The sequence below is a fragment of the Hyaena hyaena genome, unplaced genomic scaffold, assembly GCF_003009895.1.
Source record: "Hyaena hyaena isolate Hyena2069 unplaced genomic scaffold, ASM300989v1 scaffold_245, whole genome shotgun sequence".
Classification (NCBI taxonomy): Eukaryota; Metazoa; Chordata; class Mammalia; order Carnivora; family Hyaenidae; genus Hyaena; species Hyaena hyaena.
Window position 1 is genome coordinate 606,443 of NW_024080878.1, and position 24,343 is coordinate 630,785.

The 24,343-nt window shown below is 36.7% G+C and overlaps 1 protein-coding gene across 1 annotated transcript in view; it reads right to left on the reverse strand.

Annotated features, from left to right (window-relative positions):
• STK33 (serine/threonine kinase 33) overlaps nucleotides 1-24,343 on the reverse strand; it is a 160,076-nt gene that overhangs the window by 60,880 nt on the left and 74,853 nt on the right. The window contains exons 2-5 of the mRNA XM_039244587.1: nucleotides 11,015-11,405; nucleotides 9,423-9,536; nucleotides 4,610-4,723; nucleotides 2,327-2,431 (exon numbers count right to left, since the gene is read on the reverse strand). Coding sequence (XP_039100518.1) covers nucleotides 2,327-2,431; nucleotides 4,610-4,723; nucleotides 9,423-9,536; nucleotides 11,015-11,239 — 558 coding nt within the window. The 5' untranslated portion in view covers nucleotides 11,240-11,405. The remainder of the gene's footprint in view (nucleotides 1-2,326; nucleotides 2,432-4,609; nucleotides 4,724-9,422; nucleotides 9,537-11,014; nucleotides 11,406-24,343) is intronic.

Genomic DNA, 24,343 nt, shown 5'->3' on the forward strand with positions numbered 1-24,343 from the left:
TTCTCACAGCTAGAACAAACTATACTAAAATTTGCATGGAACCACAAATGACTAGCCAAAGTAATATTGAAGAAGAAAACCAAAATGAGAGGTATCACCATCCCAGACTTTAGTCTCTACTACAAAGCTGTCATCATCAAGACAGTATGGTATTGGCACAAAAACAGACACATAGACCAATGGAACAGAATAGAGAACCCAGAATTGGGCCCACAAATGTATGGCCAATTAACCTTTGACAAAGCAGGAAAGGATATCAATGGAAAAAGGCAGCCTCTTTAACAGATGATGCTGGGAGAACTGGACAGCAACATGCAGAAGAATGAAACTAGACCACTTTCTTACACAATACACAAAAATAAACTCAATATGGATGAAGGACCTGAATGTGAGACAGGAAACCATCAAAACCCTAGAGGAGAAAGCAGGAAACAACCTTCTTGACCTCAGCTGTAGCAATTTCTTAATGGACACATCTACAAAGGCAAGGGAATCAAAAGCAAAAATGAACTACTGGACCTCATCAAGATAAAAAGTCTTCTGCACAACAAAGGAAACAATCAACAAAACGAATAGGCAACTGAGGGAATGGGAAAAGATAGTTGCAAATAACATATCAGATAAAGGGCTAGTATCCAAAATCCATAAGGAACTCACCAAACTCCGCACCCGAAAAACAAACAATCCAGTGAAGAAATGGGCAGAGGATATGAACAGACACTTCTCCACAGAGGACATCCAGATGGCCAACAGACACATGAAACAATGCTCAGCATCCCTCCTCATCAGGAAAATACAAATCAAAACCACATTGAGATACCACCTCACACCAGTCAGAGTGGCTAAAATGAACAAATCAGGAGACTATTGATGCTGGCAAGGATGTGGAGAAATGGGCACCCTCTTACACTGTTGGTGGGAATGTAAACTGGTACAGCCCCTCTGGAAAACAGTGTGGAGTTTCCTCAAAAATTTAACAATAGAACTCTCATATGACGCAGCAATAGCAGTGCTAGGAATTTACCTGAGGGATACAGGAGTGCTGATGCATAGGGGCACATGTACCCCAATGTTCATAGCAGCACTCTCAACAATAGTCAAAACATGGAAAGAGCTTAAGTGTCCATCAACTGATGAATGGATCAAGAAGATGTGGTTTATATACACAGCGGAGTCCTACATGGCAATGAAAAAGAATGAAATCTAGCCATTTGTAGCAATATGAATGGAACTCAGGGGTATAATGCTAAGTGAAAAAAAGTCAGGCAGAGAAAGGCAGATACCATATGTTTTCACTCATATATAGATCAGGAGAAACTTAACAGAGGATCATAGGGGAGGAGAAGGGGAAAAAATAGTTAAGGAGAGGGAGGGAGGCAAACTATAAAAGACTTAAATACTGAGAACAAACTGAAGGCTGATGGGGGTGAGAGAAAGGGGCAAATGGCTGATGGGCATGGAGGAGGGCACTTGTTGGGATGAGCACTGGGTGTTATATGGAAACCAACTTAACAATAAACTATATTAAAAAAATAAAACAAAAAAGACGTACGGTGAGAACACACAACCAAATGAGGTCGATACTATTATTAAACTCATTTTACAAATGAGAAAACTAAAGTATAGAGAGGTTGGGTAACATCATGATCTCATGGCTAATAAGGGGTGGAGCCAGGATTTGAATGCACAGGCAATCTGTCCCCAGACTCCACATGCCTAACCACTACATTATATACCTCCAAGCAGAGAAACACCCAAACCTGCAGGCACTAAACAATCTGGAGGCAGGATGGCAAATAACTCAGGCTTCAGAACAACCGTAAACAAAAATCACAGGCATTTAACAAAAAGAATGATAACGTCTAGGGAAGAAGGAAGATTAAACACATTGGTAAAACACAGATGGTAAAATATCTTCTACACAGTGCCAAATATACCCATGCCAACTTTCTTATAAAGCTAACCTTGCAAAATTACAACGATATTCCAAGAGATTCTAATGGAGAAACCAAAGCCCAAAACAAAAGGAAAACTACCTCTAAGGAGGCTCTTATTACTATCTGTTTGCATATGAAGTTGCTTCAATTACAAACATTTGTTTTCAACAAGCCACCCCAGAAATATTACTGAAGACATCAATCTAATCAACAGACACCTAATTATATAATCAATAATAAAAGTCCTCCAGAATGCCCTCATCAATCTCCAGTGACAGACACATGCCAGGACAAGAACACCTGTGCTCTACAGGGGTTACCGCAGAAGGGAGTGATGTTCATCTGTATTAATAACAACTTTCAATGTGCAGCACCTGATCAAGCCTTACCTTAGGCGTCTCAAACACTTGTTCCAGATGTATGATGTGTTCGTGTTTCACACTTTTCAGGATGTTCACCTCCCGTTCCAGTAGCTTCACAGCAGAGCTTCCGGCCTTTCATAATGAGGACGCGTAGATTTCACATATGAATGTCACTACTACAAACCTCAATATCATAGTTATAGTTGTTTTTATATTTTTTCCTACACTTTCTGAAGAAGTTCCCTTTCCAAAGGATAATATGCAACTTATTTCCATGATAAGTTGTCCAATTTTAAGTTATATATAATTTGGTCTCAAGCCACATCTGTTCTTGGACTGTTTCTATAAACTAACTACAACATGGTCTCTGTCCCCTGAGAGAATTATTCTAGTATTGAAAATGCCTTTGGTATTTCCTTCAAAATCATGCTAATCCTTTGATGTTAGCATAATAAAACCAAAATCTACTTTCCAGTGACATCATTTGGAGATGCTAAAAACAAAATGTTTTTCTTTTGTTGTTTTGCTTTGAATATACATATATGTATGTGTGCATGTGTTTATATATATATTTTTTATATAAAATAATAGGCAGTGAGACTCTACACCTAGCCCTACAATATATCACTTCCTGATACCCCCAGCTTCTGAGAGAGAGAGAGAGAGAGAAAGAGAGAGAGAGAGAGATATCTTATCATTAGACCAACCTAACTCCAGCTTTATCTCCTTACATGTAACCTTTAATCATACCCGATGGCAAAAGATAAAGGCAGGCACATCCCAGGGAACACAAAATCAGGGCACAACTGATTTCCTACAAAGTCATCTAAGACATTCTAGAAGAGCTTCTTCTACCCTCACCACCACTACCACCAATCATCACCCCTATTGATATCTAAATTACCAGCATTGCCCTCATCCACATAAAAATATCCCTGAAAGGGACAACAAAGCCCACCCCCAAAGCCACCCAAGGTTGGAAAATACATAATAGTTCTTAAAGGACTGCAAAAAGATGGATCACATGGCAAACTTTACCTGGTTAAAATTTTACCTAGAGTCATCCCTGCATCCAATTACCTTTACTCTCAACCATTACCATCTCAGAGTGAGGAGGAAACTGCCTACCCACTATGCCCTAGGGTAAAAGTCACAATTTAAGGTTATCCTAGAGGGTCAAGAGAAATAGTAACTGTGAGGAGTGAATTCTTATCTAGACTACACATGGAAAGTTACCACAATTTCTCCTAATATCAGTCCCAATTCCATTCCTACCTTCCTCCCCAAATGGCCTAACCTGCATATAATACAGCAAAATATATTGTCTAATTCATATATTGACTATATAAATTTATTTTACTATATTAGTGTCTATAAATGCTCATCATCAGTATGTGTATGCGAGATTATGAAATCCTAAAATTGCAAGCAGGTACCCTACTATGTAACCCTAAAATCTAACCCCTGACCCTCTCTGACACTAAAGAGGCAAAGGAAACAACGTCCCCTGTAGCATGATGGTTCTATAATTCTAAAGATTTCTAGAAAGTCTCTAGATATCCTTTTATTAGGATTTATGTGTGTTATTTTCTTAGAAAGAAATGGTATGTAATTTGCTATAGTCTGTTTTAAAGAATACATAAAACTTACTATTTCACTTTGTAAATGTAATATTAATCATCACAAACCCAAGAAAAAAAACCACCATCTTTTGTCTTTTGTTTTATCCCAGGCACACAGGTTTTTGATGATCAGAGATAAAGCCTGAGAAGCCAGACTCTCTTAATGACAAGCCCAGTCACTGTCCACTCCAGGAGAAATCCGGTGAGGAATACAGTGGCTACAAGTAAACAGTATAGTTGACAGTTGCTGAAAAAGTGTTTCAAACTGGAAGAACAGGTGGAATGGATAATGAGACTTAGCTAACAAAGAGGAAATAGGTAATCAAAGGAGAGAGGAAAGGAGAAAAGTTGTTCTGAACCACACTGGCAGAGAGCGCTGAGACTTAAGTCCAGCTAAGCCATCTCTAGCCCATAGTCCTACAGCTAGATAGACAAAATCAGCCCTTCTTTTCAATCACTCTGAAAAATTTTACCCTTATTTGGTTATATTGGTTACATGAGTTAATTCTTCATTTGATTTTCCCAGATACATGAGTTCAAGAATAGGTTCCTTCCCAGAAGGCTAGGGAAATGGCCATATTTCTCCAGGCCCTGCCCTCAGAGTCAGCTTTTAGTGTGAAAACTATACTGCCAACCCTGGCCAGCCCTGGCACTGTGCCCTCAGTGTGATGCTGCAAATAAGTCTTACCTTGTCTTTGTTCACTTTTTTAATTGCCCACTTAGTTCCTGTTTCCTTGTCCGTAGCTTCAATGACCATTCCAAAGCTCCCTTTTCCCAATATTCTTCCAAAGGTATAGATTTCCTGGATAAAAAATAAGAGCTCCTTTGTTTCTTTCTGCCATTCATCAGGTATTAAAAATGAACACATAATACTGACAGGTATCCAACCAAGGGGAGAGAGTTTCTGCTCCAGAGTAAAATCAAATAGAAGATGCCACCTATTTGATGTTAATTAACCAAAAAGAAGTTTTGGCAAATTTCATTAAATATCTTTTGGTGGAAAACCTTGAACTCCCACTGGAGAAATACAGAAAATGTCAAAAATATAAAAATGAGTCTCTTACAAACTACAATGTTAATAAAATGTCTTCATAAGAAAAAGGAGAAATGAAATATTAATGCCTACATATAAGTGTGTTTGTGTGTATAAAAATACACTCATCAAAGAAATTAACCCCAAATTGTGAGAGCTATATTATAAAATCAACACCTATTAACTAACTGCTTTTCTGTTTACAAAGTAACACTCTTTCTTTACTTCAATATTTCTATTAAAAGTCACTTTAGTGATTTTATTCCTTTTGTTTTAGAAAAAGCAATATCTGACAGAAATTTTAATGTAGGTCAGCACTGAGAAGAAAGTAAAAACAATCTATAGTAACTCTATCCAGACCAAGAGTCCTTCCAGTTATTATCTAACTTCTGATGATAACATCACTTGCCATGATGAGCACAGCATAATGGGTAGAACTGTTGAATCACTAAGTTGTACACTTTTTTTTTTTTTTAATTTCTAGGAGAGAGAGAGAGAGAGAGCGTGAGCAGGGGAGGGTCAGAGAGAGACAGAGCCACAGACTGAAACAGGCTCCAGGCTCCGAGCTGGCAGTCAGCACAGAGCCCGACGCGGGGCTCGAACCCACAAACCGCGAGATCATGACCTAAGCGAAAGTCGGACGCTTAACCGACTAAGCCACCCAGGCGCCCCCTAAGTTGTACACTTGAAAGTGAAACCAACATAACATTGTATGTCAACTACACTTCAACTTTTTTAAAAAAAAGCATAGTGCCTAGAACACAGTAAGCACTCAATAAAAGTTAAGGTTATTAAAAAAAAAAAAAAAGAACACACTGTTTTTGCCAACACCAGCATTCTAGTTCTCATTGTAAAATTTAAAAAAACCCATGTAACTCATTTACACTTTCTTTTCTTTTGAATTTGGTTGAGGAAGTCAGTCTCCTTGATCCAAATCAATATCAGGGTAGTAATAAGACTTTCTGGTAGAATATGACAAAACATCTAAAGTAATGCCACTTAGGTGAAGCCTCTGCTGGGTCAGCAGACAAAGCCTTTCCTGGAGATGCTACTCTGTTTCTCTGCAACCACTTTCACCTTTGCCATGCAAGAGATATATTAGCTACTAGTCTTCATATCTTCTACTGCTTACATTCTTGTCTTACTTTCATAAGAAAAGATTCAGTGTCCAACTACTTAACTTATCTCCTTCATGAAGGGGTCCCTTGACTTTGCACCATGGTAATTGTTCCATTATTTTGACTTCCCTCAGCATGTGTGCATTGGTACTCAAGCATTATTATTATTCTCTTTCTTACAAATACTTCGGTTCATGTTTTTCTTCCAAGATGGTCTAGAAACTTAAGCTGTTTCTTCTGTATCCTTAGAAAGCCTACCCTGAAACTTTGTAGGTAAAATATTCATACTTAGCACATGGGAGGGAGGGAGAGATAGGAAGGAAGGGAGGGAAAGTAAAGATGGAGGGAGGGAGGAAGGAAAGAAGGAAGGAGGAAGAGTGTTCGGCTTCAACATGTTAGATTTTCCTTAGATAGTTCCTTGTGTACATATTTTGTACAAAAATGGACAAAACACAATTGCTCTTTTCTCAGAATTTGTAATCTACTCAAGAGATGAGATTATCACTTAAGTTATAAGTCTTAAGTTAAAAAAATACAAAACAACACTGGGGCCAGAGACCAGAGCTAGAATACTGGGAGAACTAGGGAAAACATCACAAAAGAGAAGGCTTCTGAGATCAGCATGTGAGGGAACAAAAGCAAATAATTGAGAATCTTTTTTCTATAATCCAAGCAAACAAAGCAAAGCAAGCATTCCAAAGGCACAGTAGTGCAAATATGGAATGAATGAATGAGTAAATGAATGAATCAATCAATAAATTCAGTCAGTAAACCAGCCAGCCAGGAACCTTCTGCATATATACACCTGTAAGAGAAATGACAGACCAACTATGTGGACTTGAACCCTGGAGTAAGAACTTTGGATTTATGGTCTTGAATGTTTTGAATGGCAACTCCTAGACTTACACAGGGTACCTCCTGCCCAGGTGATGGTTCCTGAGCCTGGACTTCCAGTGATTTATAATTACTTTGTCTCCTCATTCTTTCCACAACCACTTAATGGTGAGAATCAAAATCAGAAAAACTAAGTTGACTAAAATAAGACAAAACATTTTATTTTTATTACATTTGTATGCAACTCCCAACTATGTATTATGAAAATGAGTAAAATCTCAATTTAAATGGTCATTTATGCCTTTTGTTTTCCACGGAACAAAATGATCTAAACTCTATAACCATTTCCCCAATTTTTCTTGTCCTTTAAAAACTAAACTCTCATTTGCTCCTTTAACATACAGAACCACATCTTGGACACAGTATTTTAACACTGTTTAAACAGGGTATTTTAAATGAGGAATGGATATAGAAATAGCCCTATTACCCAACTAGTTTTATAAAATAATCTTTTTCTTCAACTAAGTGTTTTGACATCATTATATAATGGTGAAAATAAGGAGAAAATTACTTCTTGCTTATAATAATTTTAAGAGGATGCTATATAAATGGTAATATAGATCTATTTTTATTGACATAGAATGATACAGTGTAGACTGTGAAAGCATATGATCCCATTATGAAAATGTGGGCATGTGGGGGTGCTGACATTGGTGTCTGGAAAGATGGTCATCTAAACATTAAGAGTAGCTATCACTGGATAGTAGAATTTTGGATAACTGTAATTCCTTTTTTTACTCTTCCAAAATGTTGAAAAACTTTAAAATGATCCTGTCCATTTAATGGGATGAGAAAAACTTCAGTTATGCTAGTTAAGGTTGTTTCCTTAAAAAATATGTATATATTTGAAATATTTCATATTTAAAATGGGGAAAAAACTGAAAAAAAGAATATGACATACATGCAAAGAAAAAATAAAAGTAATACACTTTAAAATTGGTTATATCTGGCTCATGACTTTTATTTTCTTCACTTTTCTATCTATATTTTCCTAATATTTTACCACGAGCATATTTTGCTTTTAAAAAAGCTCTTATCATTAAATTTAAAATTCAGTAGTTGTGGAGTTTTTAAAAGTACAGGTTATTTATCTATTTTTTTTAAGTTTATTTATCCACTTTGAGAGATAGACAGAGAGAGTGAGCAGGGGAGAGACATAGAGGGAGAGAATTCCAAACAGGTTCTGTGCCATCATTGCAGAGCCGGACACAGGGCTTGGACCCATGAACCACGAGACCATGACCTGAGCCAAAAGCAAGAGTTGGTCACTTAACCTATGGAGACACCTAGGCATCCCCCTCAAAAATACAGGCCTTTTATTTAAAGTGGGACAATTAAATTTTTCAAGTTAGAATTCTCAGGAAGTTTTTCTGAAAACTTCAAGTAAATTGCAAAATATCTCTTAAAACAACTTTTGAAAGTTATTTAATGTTGGGGAGCCTGAGTGGCTAAATCAGTTAAGAGTTCAACTTTGGCTCAGGTCATGATCTTGCAGTCCCGGAGTTTCAGTCCCACCTTGGTCTCTGTGCTGACATCTCAGAGCCTGGAGCCTGCTTCAGATTCTGTGTCCCCCTCTCTGTTCCTCCCTCACTCACACTCTGTCTCTCTCTCTCAAAAATTAATAAATCTTTCTTTAAAAAAAGTTATTTAATGTTAATTCAATTTTCTTCTTCTAGTTGTTCTTATTGTGGTTCTTTTGATGTGATGTTAAGAACACATTTTAATTTCTAAAATTGTAATAATATTCAAACCATAATAATTAGAATCCTTAGAAGAGTAATATTGGTATCCATTCAATCACAGGCTAGAAAAAATGGAGGGGCCATGAGGGAAATTCTGGCCTCACCACCACTCATCAAGGAAATGAATAGCCAAACCATTTAAAGTCATCTGGTCTTTCTCTGTGTCTTCAAGAGGTCTACACAAAGACTCCAAGATTGTTCTCAGCAACAGGCAAAACCTAAAGACCAAAATGTTCTCATTTTACTAATAAAAATGTCCTCTGCGGGGGCGCCTGGGTGGCTTAGTCAGTTAAGCATCCGACTTTCGCTTAGGTCGTGATCTCGCGGTTCGTGGGTTCGGGCCCCGTGTCGGGCTCTGTGCTGACTGACAGCTCAGAGCCTGGAGCCTGTTTCAGTCTGTGACTCCCTCTCTCTCTGACCCTCCCCTGCTCATGCTGTCTCTCTCTCTCTCCCTCTCTCTCCTAGAAATAAATAAAAACATTAAAAAAAAATTTTAAAAACTGTCCTCTGCTTTAATTAAAGTCTATCTGGTCCATTAATAAGCAGAAAAAATAATTAGTCTGCATTTTCTTTGGTAAAGACTTTGGCATACTTGAATCTGCTAAATTGTCTCTTTTCTTTCCTTCCTTTCCTTAGAGAATAATTTTTAAGCCATTTTTGCCATGAACTATTGACTTAGAAGTTCCTAGAAGTTTCAGTTTGCTTTCTATATACCTGAATAGCAGCTCCATTGTCTATCCTTATGTGAGGAACTTTTCCCTCTGTAATGTTTCCCCGACTCCATTGTTGTTGAGATGGTTTTCTCTCCACATTGATGCTTTTTGAGGGCTTACACCAAAAGGAATAAAAAAATTAAGATATAATATACTTGTAGTAAAAATACAATACACTTGTGTCTTATCTTAACAAAATATAAACCCTAATTTAAATAATCTTTAATGTGTGCTGATATTTATTGTGTACAAGACAGCTTATTGTCTTTCTTCAAATTCTAAGTCCCATATGATTCATTGGCTTATTATGTTAAAAGAGACCATAAGAAGCCAGCATTCAATCTAATCACCTGAATCTAGGCAAGTCTACATGATAACCTGCATCACAAATCCATCAGAACTTCCCTGATGATTCTTCAAAATCACAAGAGAAAGCAACTTCAGTGCTTTCTCAATTACCCTTGTTTTAAAATTTAACAGTCACCTCGATACCATGGAATACTACATGGTAATGAGAAACAATGAAATCTGGCCATGTGTAGCAACATGGATGGACCTTGAGGGTGTTATGCTGAGAGAAATAAGTCAGGCAGAGAAGGACAAATATCATATGTTTGCAAATATAAGAGGATTAGGAGGAACTTAACAGAGGAACAAGGGGGAGAAGAAGGGGGGAAATGGTGGGGTAAGGGGAGAGAGGCAAACCATGAGAGACTCTTGAATGCTGACAAAAACTGAGGACTGATGGATGTGGGGGGGAGGGGGAGGGGCATGGAGGAGGGCACTTGTGGGGATGAGCACTGGGTGTTATGTGGAAACTAATTTGACAATAAACTATTTGTAAAATAAAATAAAATAAAATATAACAGTTACCTCGAATAGGTTATATATAAAAAATTATTGACCAAACAGTCACAAAATATCCTTTGAATGAAAATAATATAGTAATGAAATCAGAGAAGTCTATATGGCAATAACTATACTGTAATACAAATAAAAAATAATAGTTTGGGGTAAAAATTTGAAAAAGAGCTGGACATCTTTGAGGACTGAGAATCTTTTTAAAAACTTAACTGCTCTCAGTCTCCAATGTTGTGCTCTATCAACTACAATCTTCCACACTGCCTCTTCTCCATAAAAGTAAAATACCCCCAAACCAATCCAACCAGGTTGTCATAGACTGTAACAACATATATCGGTTTTGGAAAGTATATTTGATATTCCATCTAGATAAATAGGAATTGTCTTAAATAATAACCACACTATATTTCACTACAACAATGCCACCAAATTCAGATTTAATCCAACTTGAAAACCAATTCATTTCTGTATAAACCATTAAAAACTAAAGAAGCTGGAATAACATTCCAGATTATTCATGATCATGGAAAATAACTAATTGGCAGTGGATGGAATTATCATAAAAGAAATTACTAACCAATTTTGCTCACCTCTCACATAATCAAGAAATGTTCCTTTAATAGTTAAGAAGGCAATGATTTAGCTGACAAGGGCTCATGGGATATAGATGAAGCTAAGCTTGGGATTAGGAAATGGAATATCGTATTGGGATATAGAATCTTCAATATTTACCATATCTTTCACAGAGGCATTATCTGTGCTGGATTGGTTTTCTTTGTTTTTCTCTGATGAAACTACACATTCTGAGCTGACAATGCTTGATGCTTGGGACATTTCCACCACAGAGATTGGAGAAGGCCTTCTTTTACAGGCACATACATAAAATTCATCTTGCTTAGAAGTAGATGAACAGTTGGAGCATTTTGCACATTGTTTACCAAAGCCACTATTGGCCATTTGGTTAACTCTGCAACAAAAGCAACTTGAAAGAAAGAAGTTTCTTCTCCTTGAGGAAAAGAACCAGACCAAAAGATATAAGGTGAGCTGATGGTGAAAACTGTAACTTTCAGTTGGTGAGGTCTTTACAGTAATGATGCACTACACTTATATTCACACATGAGAGCTGCAGAAAGAAAATAAATAATAATTTAGAAGGTTCTTCCTCATTCTATCACCCTCCTATAAATCAGAGAAAAACTTTCGCTAGCACCAAAAGCATCCTGCCTATACATGAAGAGTTAATATTTACAACACAATTAGGATGTATTTCTAAAAACCAATGGGTTTTCATCTTTGAAAATTTAATAACCATAGGGGTGCCTGGGTGGTTCAGTTGGTTAAGCATCCAACTTCAGCTCACATCATGATCTCATGGTTCGTGGGTTCAAGCCCTGCGTCAGGCTCTGTGCTGACAGCTAGCTCAAAGCCTGGAGCCCGTTTTGGATTCTGTGTCTCCCTCTCTCTCTAACCCTCCTCTGTTAACACTGTCTCCCTCTCTCAGAAATAAATAGAAAACATTAAAATTTTTTTAATTTTAAAAGATTTTTAAAAAATTAATAACCATAAAATTGTTGAAAAGCATGGTCTAGGGAAATCAGTTTGGTGAGTTGACATCAATTTTTTTTAATTCTAAGAGGATAATATGAGTATTTTGCATACATCCTTGGTAACTTCTATAAAACTTCTAATTATATAGATACATATGTAGAGAATATTTGTGTCTGTGTATGTACTGAGTCACAGTAAAAGACATATTTTTTACTGAAGTATAACTGACGTACAAGAGTATATTAGTTTAAGGTATACAACATAATGATTCGACATTTATATACATTATAAAATTATCACCATGATAAGTCTAGTTACCATCTGTGAGCATAAAAAGTTATTATAATATTAACTACCTTTCCTTTGCTGTACTTTTTACATCCCTGTGACTTATAACTGGAAAACTGTATCTTTTAATCCCTTTCACCTGTCTCACCCATCCACTGCCTCTTCTTAATGTGGGCTGTGGTAAAAAAAAATTAAAAATAAATAATAAAGCCTTGAAAATAGTGATGTAAAACATTCATTATTGTGGTTTCAAAATCTAAACCTTACTCAGCTTATTATTAGGGCAAATTCATACTAACACCTTCACAAAGGAGTAGATAATTTGATTTTATAAAACTACTTATTACTAATTCTCTAAGGCAATATTAGAAATATCTTCATTTTTATACTCAAATAGCAAAAAAAAAAAAAAAAAAGACCTATTGAACTCTTGGGTGCTATTTTTACTGAGCATAGAAACAGGTATGCCCACTATACTGGGCATACTCTATCTAACTAGAGTTATTGGCAGCTATAAGGTGGCAAGTTGGAAAGATGTGAGCTAAGGAAGGAGGGAGAAATGTGTTTGCAGTACATGTAAGAGAAACCTTAAGAAACATCCAGAAGTAACTGGGAGTACATTATTAGGGTTTTTTTAAAATCCACACTATTTCTGATATTACATAAAAGTATATTTTGTAGTCACAGATTGATAAGGCTAGGGATGTATGGAATATATTTTTGCCCTTTGAACTGGAATAAGCTTGACCAGGAAAGGAAATTAGATATATTTATTTCAGTAAAGAAATGTCTTGTTGGTTTTAGTTGTTTAGGACTAGTTTTCTAATCAGAAATGAGTGACCTTTTATCAATTCTTATCTATTGTGATTATATTTTTTCTTATTGGATCTTTTGGTGTGTTGTATTCTTTAAAAAGATTTCCTAATATTAAGGCATTCTTACACTTATAGTAAGAACCCTACATGATCATGATGGATGATTTTTCTAATGCTAAAAAACTGATAAATTTGTATTTTGGGCTTTCAATTACATTCATGCAATCCCTATCTAAATAACAGAGGTATTCTTCACAGAGCAAGAAGAAACAATCCAAAAATTTGTATGGAAAATAAAAAGGCCCCAAACAGCCAAAGCAATCTTGAAAAAGAAAACCAAACCTGGAGACATCACAATCCTGGACTTCAAGATGTATTACAAAGCTATAATCATCAAGACAGTATGGTACTGGCACAAAAACAGACACTCAGCTCAATGGAACAGAACAGAAAACCCAGAAATGGACCCACAAACATATGGCCAACTAATCTTTGACAAAGCAGGAAAGAATATCTAATGGAATAAAGACAGTCTCTTCAGCAAATGAGGCTGGGAAAACGGGACAGTGACACGCAGAAAAATGAACCTCAACCACTTTCTTACACCATACACAAAAATAAATTCAAAAAGGATGAAAGACCTAAATGTAAGACAAGAAGCCATCAAAATCCTAGAGGAGAAAAGCAGGCAAAAACCTCTTTGACCTTAGCTGCAGCAACTTCCTACTCAACACACCTCTGGAGGCAAGAGAAACATAAGCAAAAATGAACTTTTGGAACATTATCAAAATAAAAAGCTTCTGCAACAGCCAAGGAAACAATCAGCAAAACTAAAAAGGAACCGACAGAATGGGAGAAGATATTTGCAAATGACATATCAGATAAAGGGTTAGTATCCAAAATCTATGAAGAACTTCTCAAACTCAACATCCAAAAAAACCCAAATAATCCAGTGAAGAAATGGGCAAAAGACATGCATAGACACTTGTCTTAAGAAGACATCCAGATGGCCAAATGACACATGAAAAGATTCGCAACATCACTCATCATCAGGGAAATACAAATCAAAACCACGAGATATCATCTCACACATGACAGAATGGTTAACATTAACAACTCCGGCAACAACAGATGTTGGCGAGGATGCGGAGAAAGAGGAACCCTTTTGCACTGTTGGTGGGAATGCAAACTGGTGCAGCCACTCTGGAAAACAGTATGGAGGTTCCTCAAAAAATTAAAAATAGAACTACCCTATGACCCAGCAATTGCTTCACTAGGTATTTTTCTAAGGGATACAGGTGTGCTGTTTTAAAGGGGCACCTGCACTCCAATATTTATGCAGCACTATCGACACTAGCCAAATTATGGAAAGAGCCCAAATGTCCATCAACAGATGAATGGATAAAGAAGATGTGGTATACATATACAATGGAGTATTACTCAGCAATCAAAAAGAATGAACTCTTGCCATTTGCAACTACATGGATGGAACTAGAGGGTATTATGCTAAGGGTGAAATTAGTTGATCAGAGAAAGACAAACATCATATGACTTCACTCATATGAAGAATTTAATAAACAAAACAGATGAACATAAGGGAAGGGAAGCAAAAATAATATAAAAATAGAGAGGGGACCAACACATAAGAGTCTCTTAAATACAGAAAACAATGTTGGTTGCTAGAGGGGTTGTCCGAGGGGGATAGGCTAAATGGGTAAGAAGCATTAAGGAATCTACTCCTGAGATCATTGTTGCACTATATGCTAACTAATTTGGGTGTAAATTAATTAATTAATTTTTAAAAATTACATTCATAAGTTAAACTGGTCTGTAATTTTCCTTTCAGTCATCTTTGTTAGTTTTGATACAAGCTTGTGGCTAGCTTCATAAAATAAGTTGGCTATCTTCCATTTCACAATGTTTGGTAACAATTTGTATAGCAGAGAATCTACAGGAAAAATATCCCAGGATGATAGGATTTCATGAAAGATTTTTTTGAGAGAGAGAGAGTGCACAAGAGCATTAGCTGGGGAGGGGCAGAGAGAGAGAGAGAATATAAAGCACACTGCACACCTAGAGAGAAGCCCAACACGGGGCTGTATCACACCACCATGAGATCATGACCTGAGCTGAAATCAAGACTTAGACACTTAACTGACTGAGCTACCCAGGTACCCCATGAAAGATATTGCTAGTAGGTTATCCAATGTTGATGCTCCCATTATTGTTTACTAACAGAATCCTGATTTTGACCAGGGCTACCACGTACATTTATTTAAAAATCTTCCATTTCTGGGACACCCGGGTGGCTCAGTCAGTTAAGCATCTGACTTTGGCTCAGGTCATGATCTCAAAACTTGTGAGTTCTAGTCTCGTGTTGGGCTCTGTGCTGACATCTCAGAGCCTGGAGCCAGCCTTGGATTCTGTATCTTCCTCTCTCCCTCTCTGCCTCTCCCTGCTTGTGCTCTCTCTCTCACAAAAATAAATAAACATTTTAAAAACTGTTTTAGACAATAATAAAATAAAAATCTTCCATTTCCCAGCCTCTTTTGTAGCTTAGAGCTGGCCATATGACTTATGACCATGAACTTTATAGAGTGCAAGCAATACTATACTTAAAACTTGCATTTGTAAACCTTTATTTAAAAACAGAAAAAGCATAAAAATATACATGATCTGGGGTGCCTGGGTGGCTTAGTCGGTTAAGCATCCGACTTTCGCTTAGGTCATGATATCGCGGTTGGTGGGTTCGAGCCCCGCGTCGGGCTCTGTGCTGACTGCCAGCTCAGAGCCTGGAGCCTGTTTCGGAGTCTGTGACTCCTTCTCTCTCTGACCCTCTCCTGCTCAGGCTGTCTCTCTCTCTCTCTCCTAGAAATAAATAAAACATTAAAAAATTTAAAAAAAAGGGGCGCCTGGGTGGCTTAGTCGGTTAAGCGTCCGACTTTCGCTTAGGTCATGATCTCGCGGTTCGTGGGTTCGGGCCCCGCGTCGGGCTCTGTGCTGACTGCCAGCTCAGAGCCTGGAGCCTGTTTCAGTCTGTGACTCCCTCTCTCTCTGACCCTCCCCTGCTCACGCTGTCTCTCTCTCTCTCTCCTAGAAATAAATAAAAACATTTAAAAAAATTTAAAAAAAAAATTAAAAAAAATACATGATCAGTCAAGTAAAAAAAAAGAGAAAAACATGATTAAAGAATACAATTTAAGATGAACAGAAAAGACAAAGAACTATGCTTTTGTTGATTTTTGCCTATAAGGCCCCAAATTAACAGACTTCTCACTATCACTCCAAGTACACATCCTACCATACCTCCCTTGTTCTAGATATGCTAGCATCCTCGGTGTTCCTCGAATATGTCAACCAAATTCTGTTCTTATGGCTTTGGCCCTTCTGTTTCCTTTGCCTAAGATGCTCTTCCCACAGACAATTGCATGGCTTGCTCCCTCTCTTCATGGTGTGGTTACTGTTCATTTGAGAGAACTTTTCTAACCACCTCATCTGAAACAGCAGGTCCATTCACTCTGTCCTCTTGCCTTGCTTTATTTTTATTCACAGCACTTATCATTTCATTCAAGAAGTTCTCTACAAAGTTCTTTCCTACTTTTAGGGACCAGGTGATTCCCATATAAACTATTTCAGGGTAATGAAAAGCCATCCAATTCATTTCACTCAGTAAGAATAACCAAAACCTGACCATGGCCATTCTCAAAAAAGAAAAAGCCATTCTTACAAGCCAATCTTATTTGTGAATAGATGCAAAAATCCCAAATGCTATACTTCTATTAACCCCAGATAATGTGTACACCATAGTTTAAGATTTCAGATAGAAATAAGGGCAAGTCATCCTAATAAGTATGACTTCATCAAAGTTGTGTGAAAAAAATTCTCCTGCTGTGATCAAAACTCATAATGGCAAGCACTGGAAAAGACAGATAAAAAGCACCCTCCAGAGAGGTGAAGGGAAAAAAGAATGCAACTGATGCCACTGAACACACACACACACACACACACACACACACACACCCCTCTTAAAAATGATAGACCTTGTTTTTCAAGTATATGTCGCAAGACAAAGAAAACCCAGAATATAACTGTATACACTTTGCAAAATGACTTAACTTCAGGCCTTGGAAGAAACTGCTTTACATTTCAGGTTAAATATAAAGCCTGCAACCATCAGTGACTCAGAGCAGTCAAGTAGATCTGCAAATAACAGCCTTTCTATGTAGGAAAACTATTGTTTTCTCTCTGGAGGTGTAGAAAAGTCACATGTAAGATGTGTAAGGCATCGTTTTATGCATGCATTAAGAATAGTGACTTTATAGTGCTTTTAGATAAGAAACTGAAAGAAGAGTTCAGAATGTAAAGGTTTATTTGAAGTATAGTTGAGTTCCTTCATTATAAATAGTACTCCTAAAAGCATGCTTTCCATATCCTTCAAGTTTTACTGTATATCCATCCACAAACTTGCAACAGAATCTGTACATAATAAATTTCCCATTTTCAAGATGGGTTTTTTTTTTTTTTGTGGATCTTAAAACAATTATCTTTTTCTTAGCTCTGCTCAGAAAGCATTTCTTTTAATTTTTCCATCAATTTCTCAAAATGAATCACATTTTCATCATATTACTAACACCGATGGACACTTCTGAGTACCTTCTGGCTCCAGTTTCTGATGTCTCCATTGCTCTCAATACATCTAGGAGCTATGCTCACAAGGCACAGGAATTCCAGTTACTCACTAAGTTTCTTTTCTGCTCTCCTACCTACCAACCACTACATCTACTAAAGTCATGTCCTACTTTCTTACCACAGAGATTTTAAAACAATGGGTTGAACAGCTGCATGCAAAATTTCTTAACAAGAACTAGATTTCAAATTTAATTTCTTTTTGGCTGGCTGAATTCTAATCATTATAGCTTAAAAACCAAAATAGAACAAATGTTTACTCACATTTATTTCTTTCTCATTTATGAATTGATTTGAAAGATTTCTTACTAAAATAAATCTACTATCCAGCAGTCCAAATGATGTCATTCATATTTTACAGGCATAAACTTAATCAAGCATTGCAAACCTAACATATCTTTATGTAAACACAAAGACGAATAGCTCTTTTTCTATGGAATCATGGAATTATGTTTAAACAGGACTTTAGGTACAAAAAAAAGATAGCAGAAAACCAAAGAAGCTTCTGCTATAATAGTGTTTCTTTGTATCTCCAAAGACTGGACAACATAGGTGTCAGACATGATGTAAACAAATAAAGTAAGTTCAAATTATGTCAGTATTTAACTAAAGTGTGAGCTTTCTTTTGACTAAAGGTTTTCATTTTATTTTCAGAACTAAGACAAGTCAATGGAACAACTCTGAGACGGAAAATCTCTGAGCTTTTATTTAAGCATAAAAAGGTCTCTTACATATTGGCCCTAGAAGATACACTCACAGCAATTTCCGCCAGAAAATGAACACAAGAATGGTTTTAGGAGATATAACTAGCTACAATTTTCTTTTCCAAAAGCAATTTTTAGTTTTCTTTGCTAAGACTGTGTCTACAAGGAACCTAAACAGTCAGTCAATTCCGTCTAAAATGTATTCTATTCAAGTGAAGAAAAAAACCCTTCCGGATTGTCTGACATTATGCAGACCAAGTTGAATGACTGTATCTTCACTTTTCAACTACATGTTTTCCCAACATGCTCATAGAGCCGAAGACGGGCCAGATGAGCTTCCTAGATCATAGTGTTATATTTGCAAGGAGACCAGCGCTTGTTCACTATTTCCATTTAGGGCATGATTAGGGAAATGAGTGTGTGTTGTCTTATAAGACAGTTTACAATATGTTTAAAATTTATGTCATTACAGAGATGGTTACGGAATGTTTAATAGCTGATATGTGCTGTTATGTTTTTTCCTATTTTAATTTGCATAATATTCTTCACTGATTGGGCTGTAATCTAGAGGGACAGTTTTAAATGGGGTCCCCATACTAGCAGTTTAAGATACGAACAGAAATTTCACTAAGAAAGTTTGGCTTAAAGAGATTGGAGAAAATCAAGAAACCTCTCCCTGATTTTTTTTTCCGGTTGCTGTCCAGTGTCTTTTTCTCCCTGTACATTACAAGTAACCTGAAGTCGGGTACCTTTCTGCCAGCACAGGCACGTCCTTATACAAAATGAAAATTTCTGAGTGTTCATTTTCTGGGAGAGAGCCAGAATCACAAATCACTTAGCAGAAAAATAGGCACGTGTATAGGAAGAGTCATCAAAGTAAAGAGATAGGTCACATGAAGGAGGGATATCTTAAAGAAAATGTGAAGGATCTCTTCATAAATATGAAGAGCATTAGGCATAAGGAATTAGACTTCTGTGTGATTCAAAACAAGAGTACATGCCAATCTAATATAAAAGGTTTCCTAACATTTACAACTATTAACTATAAAAGGAAAAACTCTCTCTCAGTCACTAGAAGTGTCCAAGCAGAGGATGGAAAGTCAGTTGGCAGGAAACCATAGGTCTCTACGTATACACTAGGATATCTTGAGGTTCCTTCTAGCCCTAACAGTCTACAAAGATGAATCACTTCTAATGATCATCTGAAGTGAAACAGACATTTTTTAAAAATTTAAATCCAAGTTAGTTAACATATGGTGATATAATGGTCTCAGGAGTAGAACTTAGTGATTCATGACTTACATATAACACCCAGTGTTCATCCCAACAAGTGCCCTCCTTAATACCATCACCCATTTAGCCCAACCCCCACTCAACACCCTGCCAATAATGCTGTTTGTTCTCTGTATTGAAGAGTCTCTTATGGTGTGCCTCCCTCTCTGTTTTCATCTTTTTTTTACTTCCCTTTCCCTATGTTCATCTGTTGTGTTTCTCAAATTCCACATATGAGAGAAATCATGTTTTATCTGTCTTTCTCTCCATGTCCCTCCATGCTGTTACAAATGGCAAGATTTCATTCTTTTTGCTCACCAAGTAACATTCCACTGTATATGTATACCATATCTTCTTTATCCATTCATCAGTCAATGGATATTTGGGCACTTTCCATAATTTGGCTATTGTCGATAGCACTCCTATAAACATTGGGGTGCATGTACCTCTTTGAATCAGCATTTTTGTGTCCTTTGGATAAATACCTAGTAGTGCAATTGCTGGGTCATAGAGTACTTATTAGTTTTTTGAGGAACTTTCACACTTTACCAGAATGGCTGTACCAGTTTGCATTCCCACCAACAGTGCAAAAGGGTTCCTCTTTCTCTGTACCCTTGCCAACATCTGTTGTTGTCTGAGTTGTTAATGTTAGCCATTCTGTCATGTGTGAGGTGGTATCTCGTGGTTTTGATTTGTATTTCCCTGATGATGAGTGATGTTGAGCATCTTTTCATGTGTCTGTTAGCCAATGTGTCTGATAGATGGGAATTGGGATGTCTTCTTTGGAAAAGTGTCTATTCATGACTTCTGCCCATTTCTTCACTGGATTATTTGTTTACTGGGTGTTGAGTTTGATAAGCTCTTCATAGATTTTGGATACTAACCCTTTTATCTGATATGTCATTTGCAAATATCTTTTCCCATTCCATCACTTGCCTTTTCGTTTTGTTGATTGTTTTCTTTGCTGTGCAGCTTTATATCTTGATAAGGTCCCAACAGTTCATTTCTGCTTTTCTTTCCCTTGTCTCAGGAGATATGTCAAGTAAGAAGTTGCTGTGGCCGAAGTCAAAGAGGTTGTTAGCTGTTTTCTCCTCTAGGTTTCCTATATTATGTTTAGACCTTTCATCCGATTTGAATTTATTTTTGTGTATGGTGTAAGAAAGTGGTCCAGTTTCATTCTTCTGCATGTTGCTGTCCAGTTTTCCCAGCACCATTTGCTGAGGAGACTTTTTTTCAATGAATACTCTTTCTTGTTTTGTTGAATATTAGTTGGCCATACATTTATGGGTCTATTTCTGGGTTCTCTATTGTGTTCCATTGATCTATGTGTCTATTTTTGTGCCAGTACCATATTGTCTTGATTACAGCTTTGTAATACAGCTTGAAATCCAGAATTTTGAGGACTCCAGCTTTGTTTGTTTTGTTTTGTTTTGTTTTTTCAACATTACTTTAGCTATTTGGGATCTTTTCTGATTCCATACAAATTTTAGAATTCTTTGTTCTAGTTCCACGAAGAATTCTGGTGTTATTTTGATAAGGACTGCATTGAATGTGTAGATTGCTTTGGGTAGTATAGACATTTAACAATATTTGTTCTTCCATTCCATGACAATGGAATGTTTTTCCATTCTTTGTGTCTTCTACAATTTCTTTGATAAGCTTCAGTGTACAGATCTTTTACCTCTTTGGTTCAGTTTATTCCTAGGTATCTTATGGCTTTTGGTGAAATTATAAATGGGATCAATTCTTTGATTTCCTTTTCTGCTGCTTCATTACTGGTGTATTGAAATTCAACCAGTTTCTGTACATTGATTTTATATCCTGCTACATTGCTGAATTCATTTATCAGCTCTAGCAGTCTTTGGTGGAATCTTTCAGGTTTTCCACAGAGTATGATGATATCTGCAAAGAGTGAAAGTTTGACTTCTTCCTTGACTATTTGGATGTTTTTAATTTCTTTTTGTTGTCTGACTGCTGAAGCTAGGACTTCCAGTACTATGTTGAACAACAATGGTGAGAGTGGACATCCCTGTCCTGTTCCTGACCTTAGGGGGAAAGCTCTCAGTTTTTCCCCACTGAGGATCAAATTCGCAGTGGGTCTTTCATATATGCCCTTTGTGGTCTTAAGGTATGTTCCTTCAATCCCTACTTTCTTTCTTTTTAATGTTTATTTACTTTTAGAGAAAAAAAAAGAGAGACCAAACAGGAGTGGGAGAGGGACAGAGAGAGAGATAGACAAAAACACAGAATCTGAAGCAGGCTCCACACTCTGAGCTGTCAGCACAAAGCCTGATGCTGGGCTTGAACCCACAAACTGAGATCATAACTTGAGCTGAGGTTGGACACTCAACAAATTGAGCCACCCAGGCACCCCTCTTTACTTTCTTGAGGGTTTTTATCGATGCTGTATTTTGTCAAATGCATCTGCATCTATTGAGAGAATCATATGGTTCTCATCCTTTCTTTTATTAATATGGTATATCCTGGTGGTTGATTTGCAAGTCCTGAACCAGTACTGCAACCCAGGAATGAATCCCACTTGATCATGGTAAATAATACTTTTAATGTACTGCTGATTTCAATTTTCTAGTATCTTATTGAGAATGTCTGCATCTAGGTTCATCAGGGACATTGACCTATAAGTCTTTTTAGTAGGGTCTTTGTCTGGTTTTGGAATCAAGGTAATGCTGGCTTCATAGAATGAGTTTGGAAGCTTTCCTTCCATTTCTATTTTTTGGAACAGTTTGAGAATAGGTATAATCTGCTTTATAAATGTCTGGTAGAACTCCCCTGGGAAGCCATCTGGCCCAGGACTCTTGTTTGTTGGGAGATTTATTTTTGAATACTGATTCAATTTCTTTGCTGATTATGGGTCTGTAAAAATTTTCTATTTCTTCCTGTTCCAGTTTTGATAGTTTATATGCTTCTAGGAATTTGTCCATTTCTTCCAGATTTCCCAGTTTGTTAGCATATAAATTTTCATAGTATTCTCTTATCTTTTTTGTATTTCTATGGTGTTTGTTGTGACTTCTCCTCTTTCATTCATTATTTTATCTATTTGGGTCCTTTCTCCTTTCTTTTTGTTAAGTCTGGCCAGTGGTTTATCAATTTTATTAATTCTTTCAAATTCTTAGTTTCATTTACCTGTTCTACCGGGTCTTTTTTGTTTCGATATTATTTATTTCTGCACTAATCTTTATTATTTCCCTTCGTCTCTTGCTTTAAGTTTTATATGCTGCTCCTTTTCTAGGCCCTTTAGGTGTAAGGTTAGATTGTATATTTGGGACCTTTCTTGCTTCTTGAAATAGGCCTGAATTGCAATATACTTTCCTCTTAGGACTGCCTTTGCTGTATCCCAAAGGGTTTGGACTGCTGTGTTTTCATTTTCATTGGTTTCCATGTGTTTTTAAATTTCTTCTTTAATTTCCTGGTTAACTCATTCGTTTTTTAGTAGGATGTTCTTTAACCTCCATGTATTTGAGGGCTTTCCAAATTTTTTCTTGTGATTGACCTGAAGTTTCATAGTATTATGATCTGAAAATATGCATGGTATGATCTTAATCGTTTCATACCCATTGAGGGCTAATTTGTGACCAAGTATGTGATCTATTCTGGAGAATGTTCCATGTGCACTCAAGAAAAATGTGTATTCTACTGTTTTAGGGTGAAATGTTCTGAATATATCTGTTAAGTCCATCTGGTCCAGTGTGTCATTCAAAGCCATTGTTCCCTTGTTAATTTTCTGCTTAGATGATCTCTGTCCATTGCTGTACGTGGGGTATTAAAGGTCTCCTACTATTAATGCATTATTATCAATGAGTTTTGTCATGTTTGTTATTAATTGATTTATATATTTGGGTGCTTTCACGTTGGAAGCATAAATATTTACAAATGTTGGATCTTCTTGATGGATAGATCCCTTAATTATAATATAATTTCCTTTTCATCTCTTGTTATAGTCTTTGTTTTAGAATCTAGTTTGTCTGATATAAGTATGGCTACTCTGGTCTTCATCTGACATTCATTAGCATAATAGATGGTTCTCTATTACCTCACTTTCAATCTGCAGGTGTCTTTAGGTCTAAAATGAGTCTCTTGTAGGCAGCATATAGATGATCTTGTTTTATTTTTAAATCCATTCTGATACCCTATGTCTTCTGATTGGAGCATTTAGTCCATTTACATTCAGAGAGATTGTTAAAAGATATGAATTTAGGGCCATTGTGTTATCTGTAGAGTTGATATTTCTTGTGATATTTTCTGGTCCTTTGGAGTCTTTGTTGCTTTTGGTCTTTTTTTTTTTTTCTCCACTCAGAGAATTCCCCTTAAAATTTCTTACAGGGCTGGTTTAGAGGTCATGAACTCCTTTAGTTTTCCTTGTCTGGAAAACTCTTTATCTCTCCTATTCTGAATGACAACTTCACTGGATAAAGAATTCTTGGCTACATATTTTTCCCTTTCAGCACATTGAATATTTCCTGCCATTCCCTTTTGGCCTGCCAAGTTTCAGTGGAAGGTCTGCTGCTAACCTTATTTGTGTACCCTTGTAAGTGAAGGACCTTTTATCCCTAACTCCTTTCAGAATTCCCTTTATCTTTGTATTTTGCAAGTTTCATTATGAGATGTCATGGCGTTGACCTGTTTTCGTTGATTTGAGGAGTTCTCACTGCCTCTTGGACTTGAATACCTGTTTCCTTCCCCAGATTAGGAAAGTTCTCAGCTACAATTTGTTCAAATAAACCTTCTAC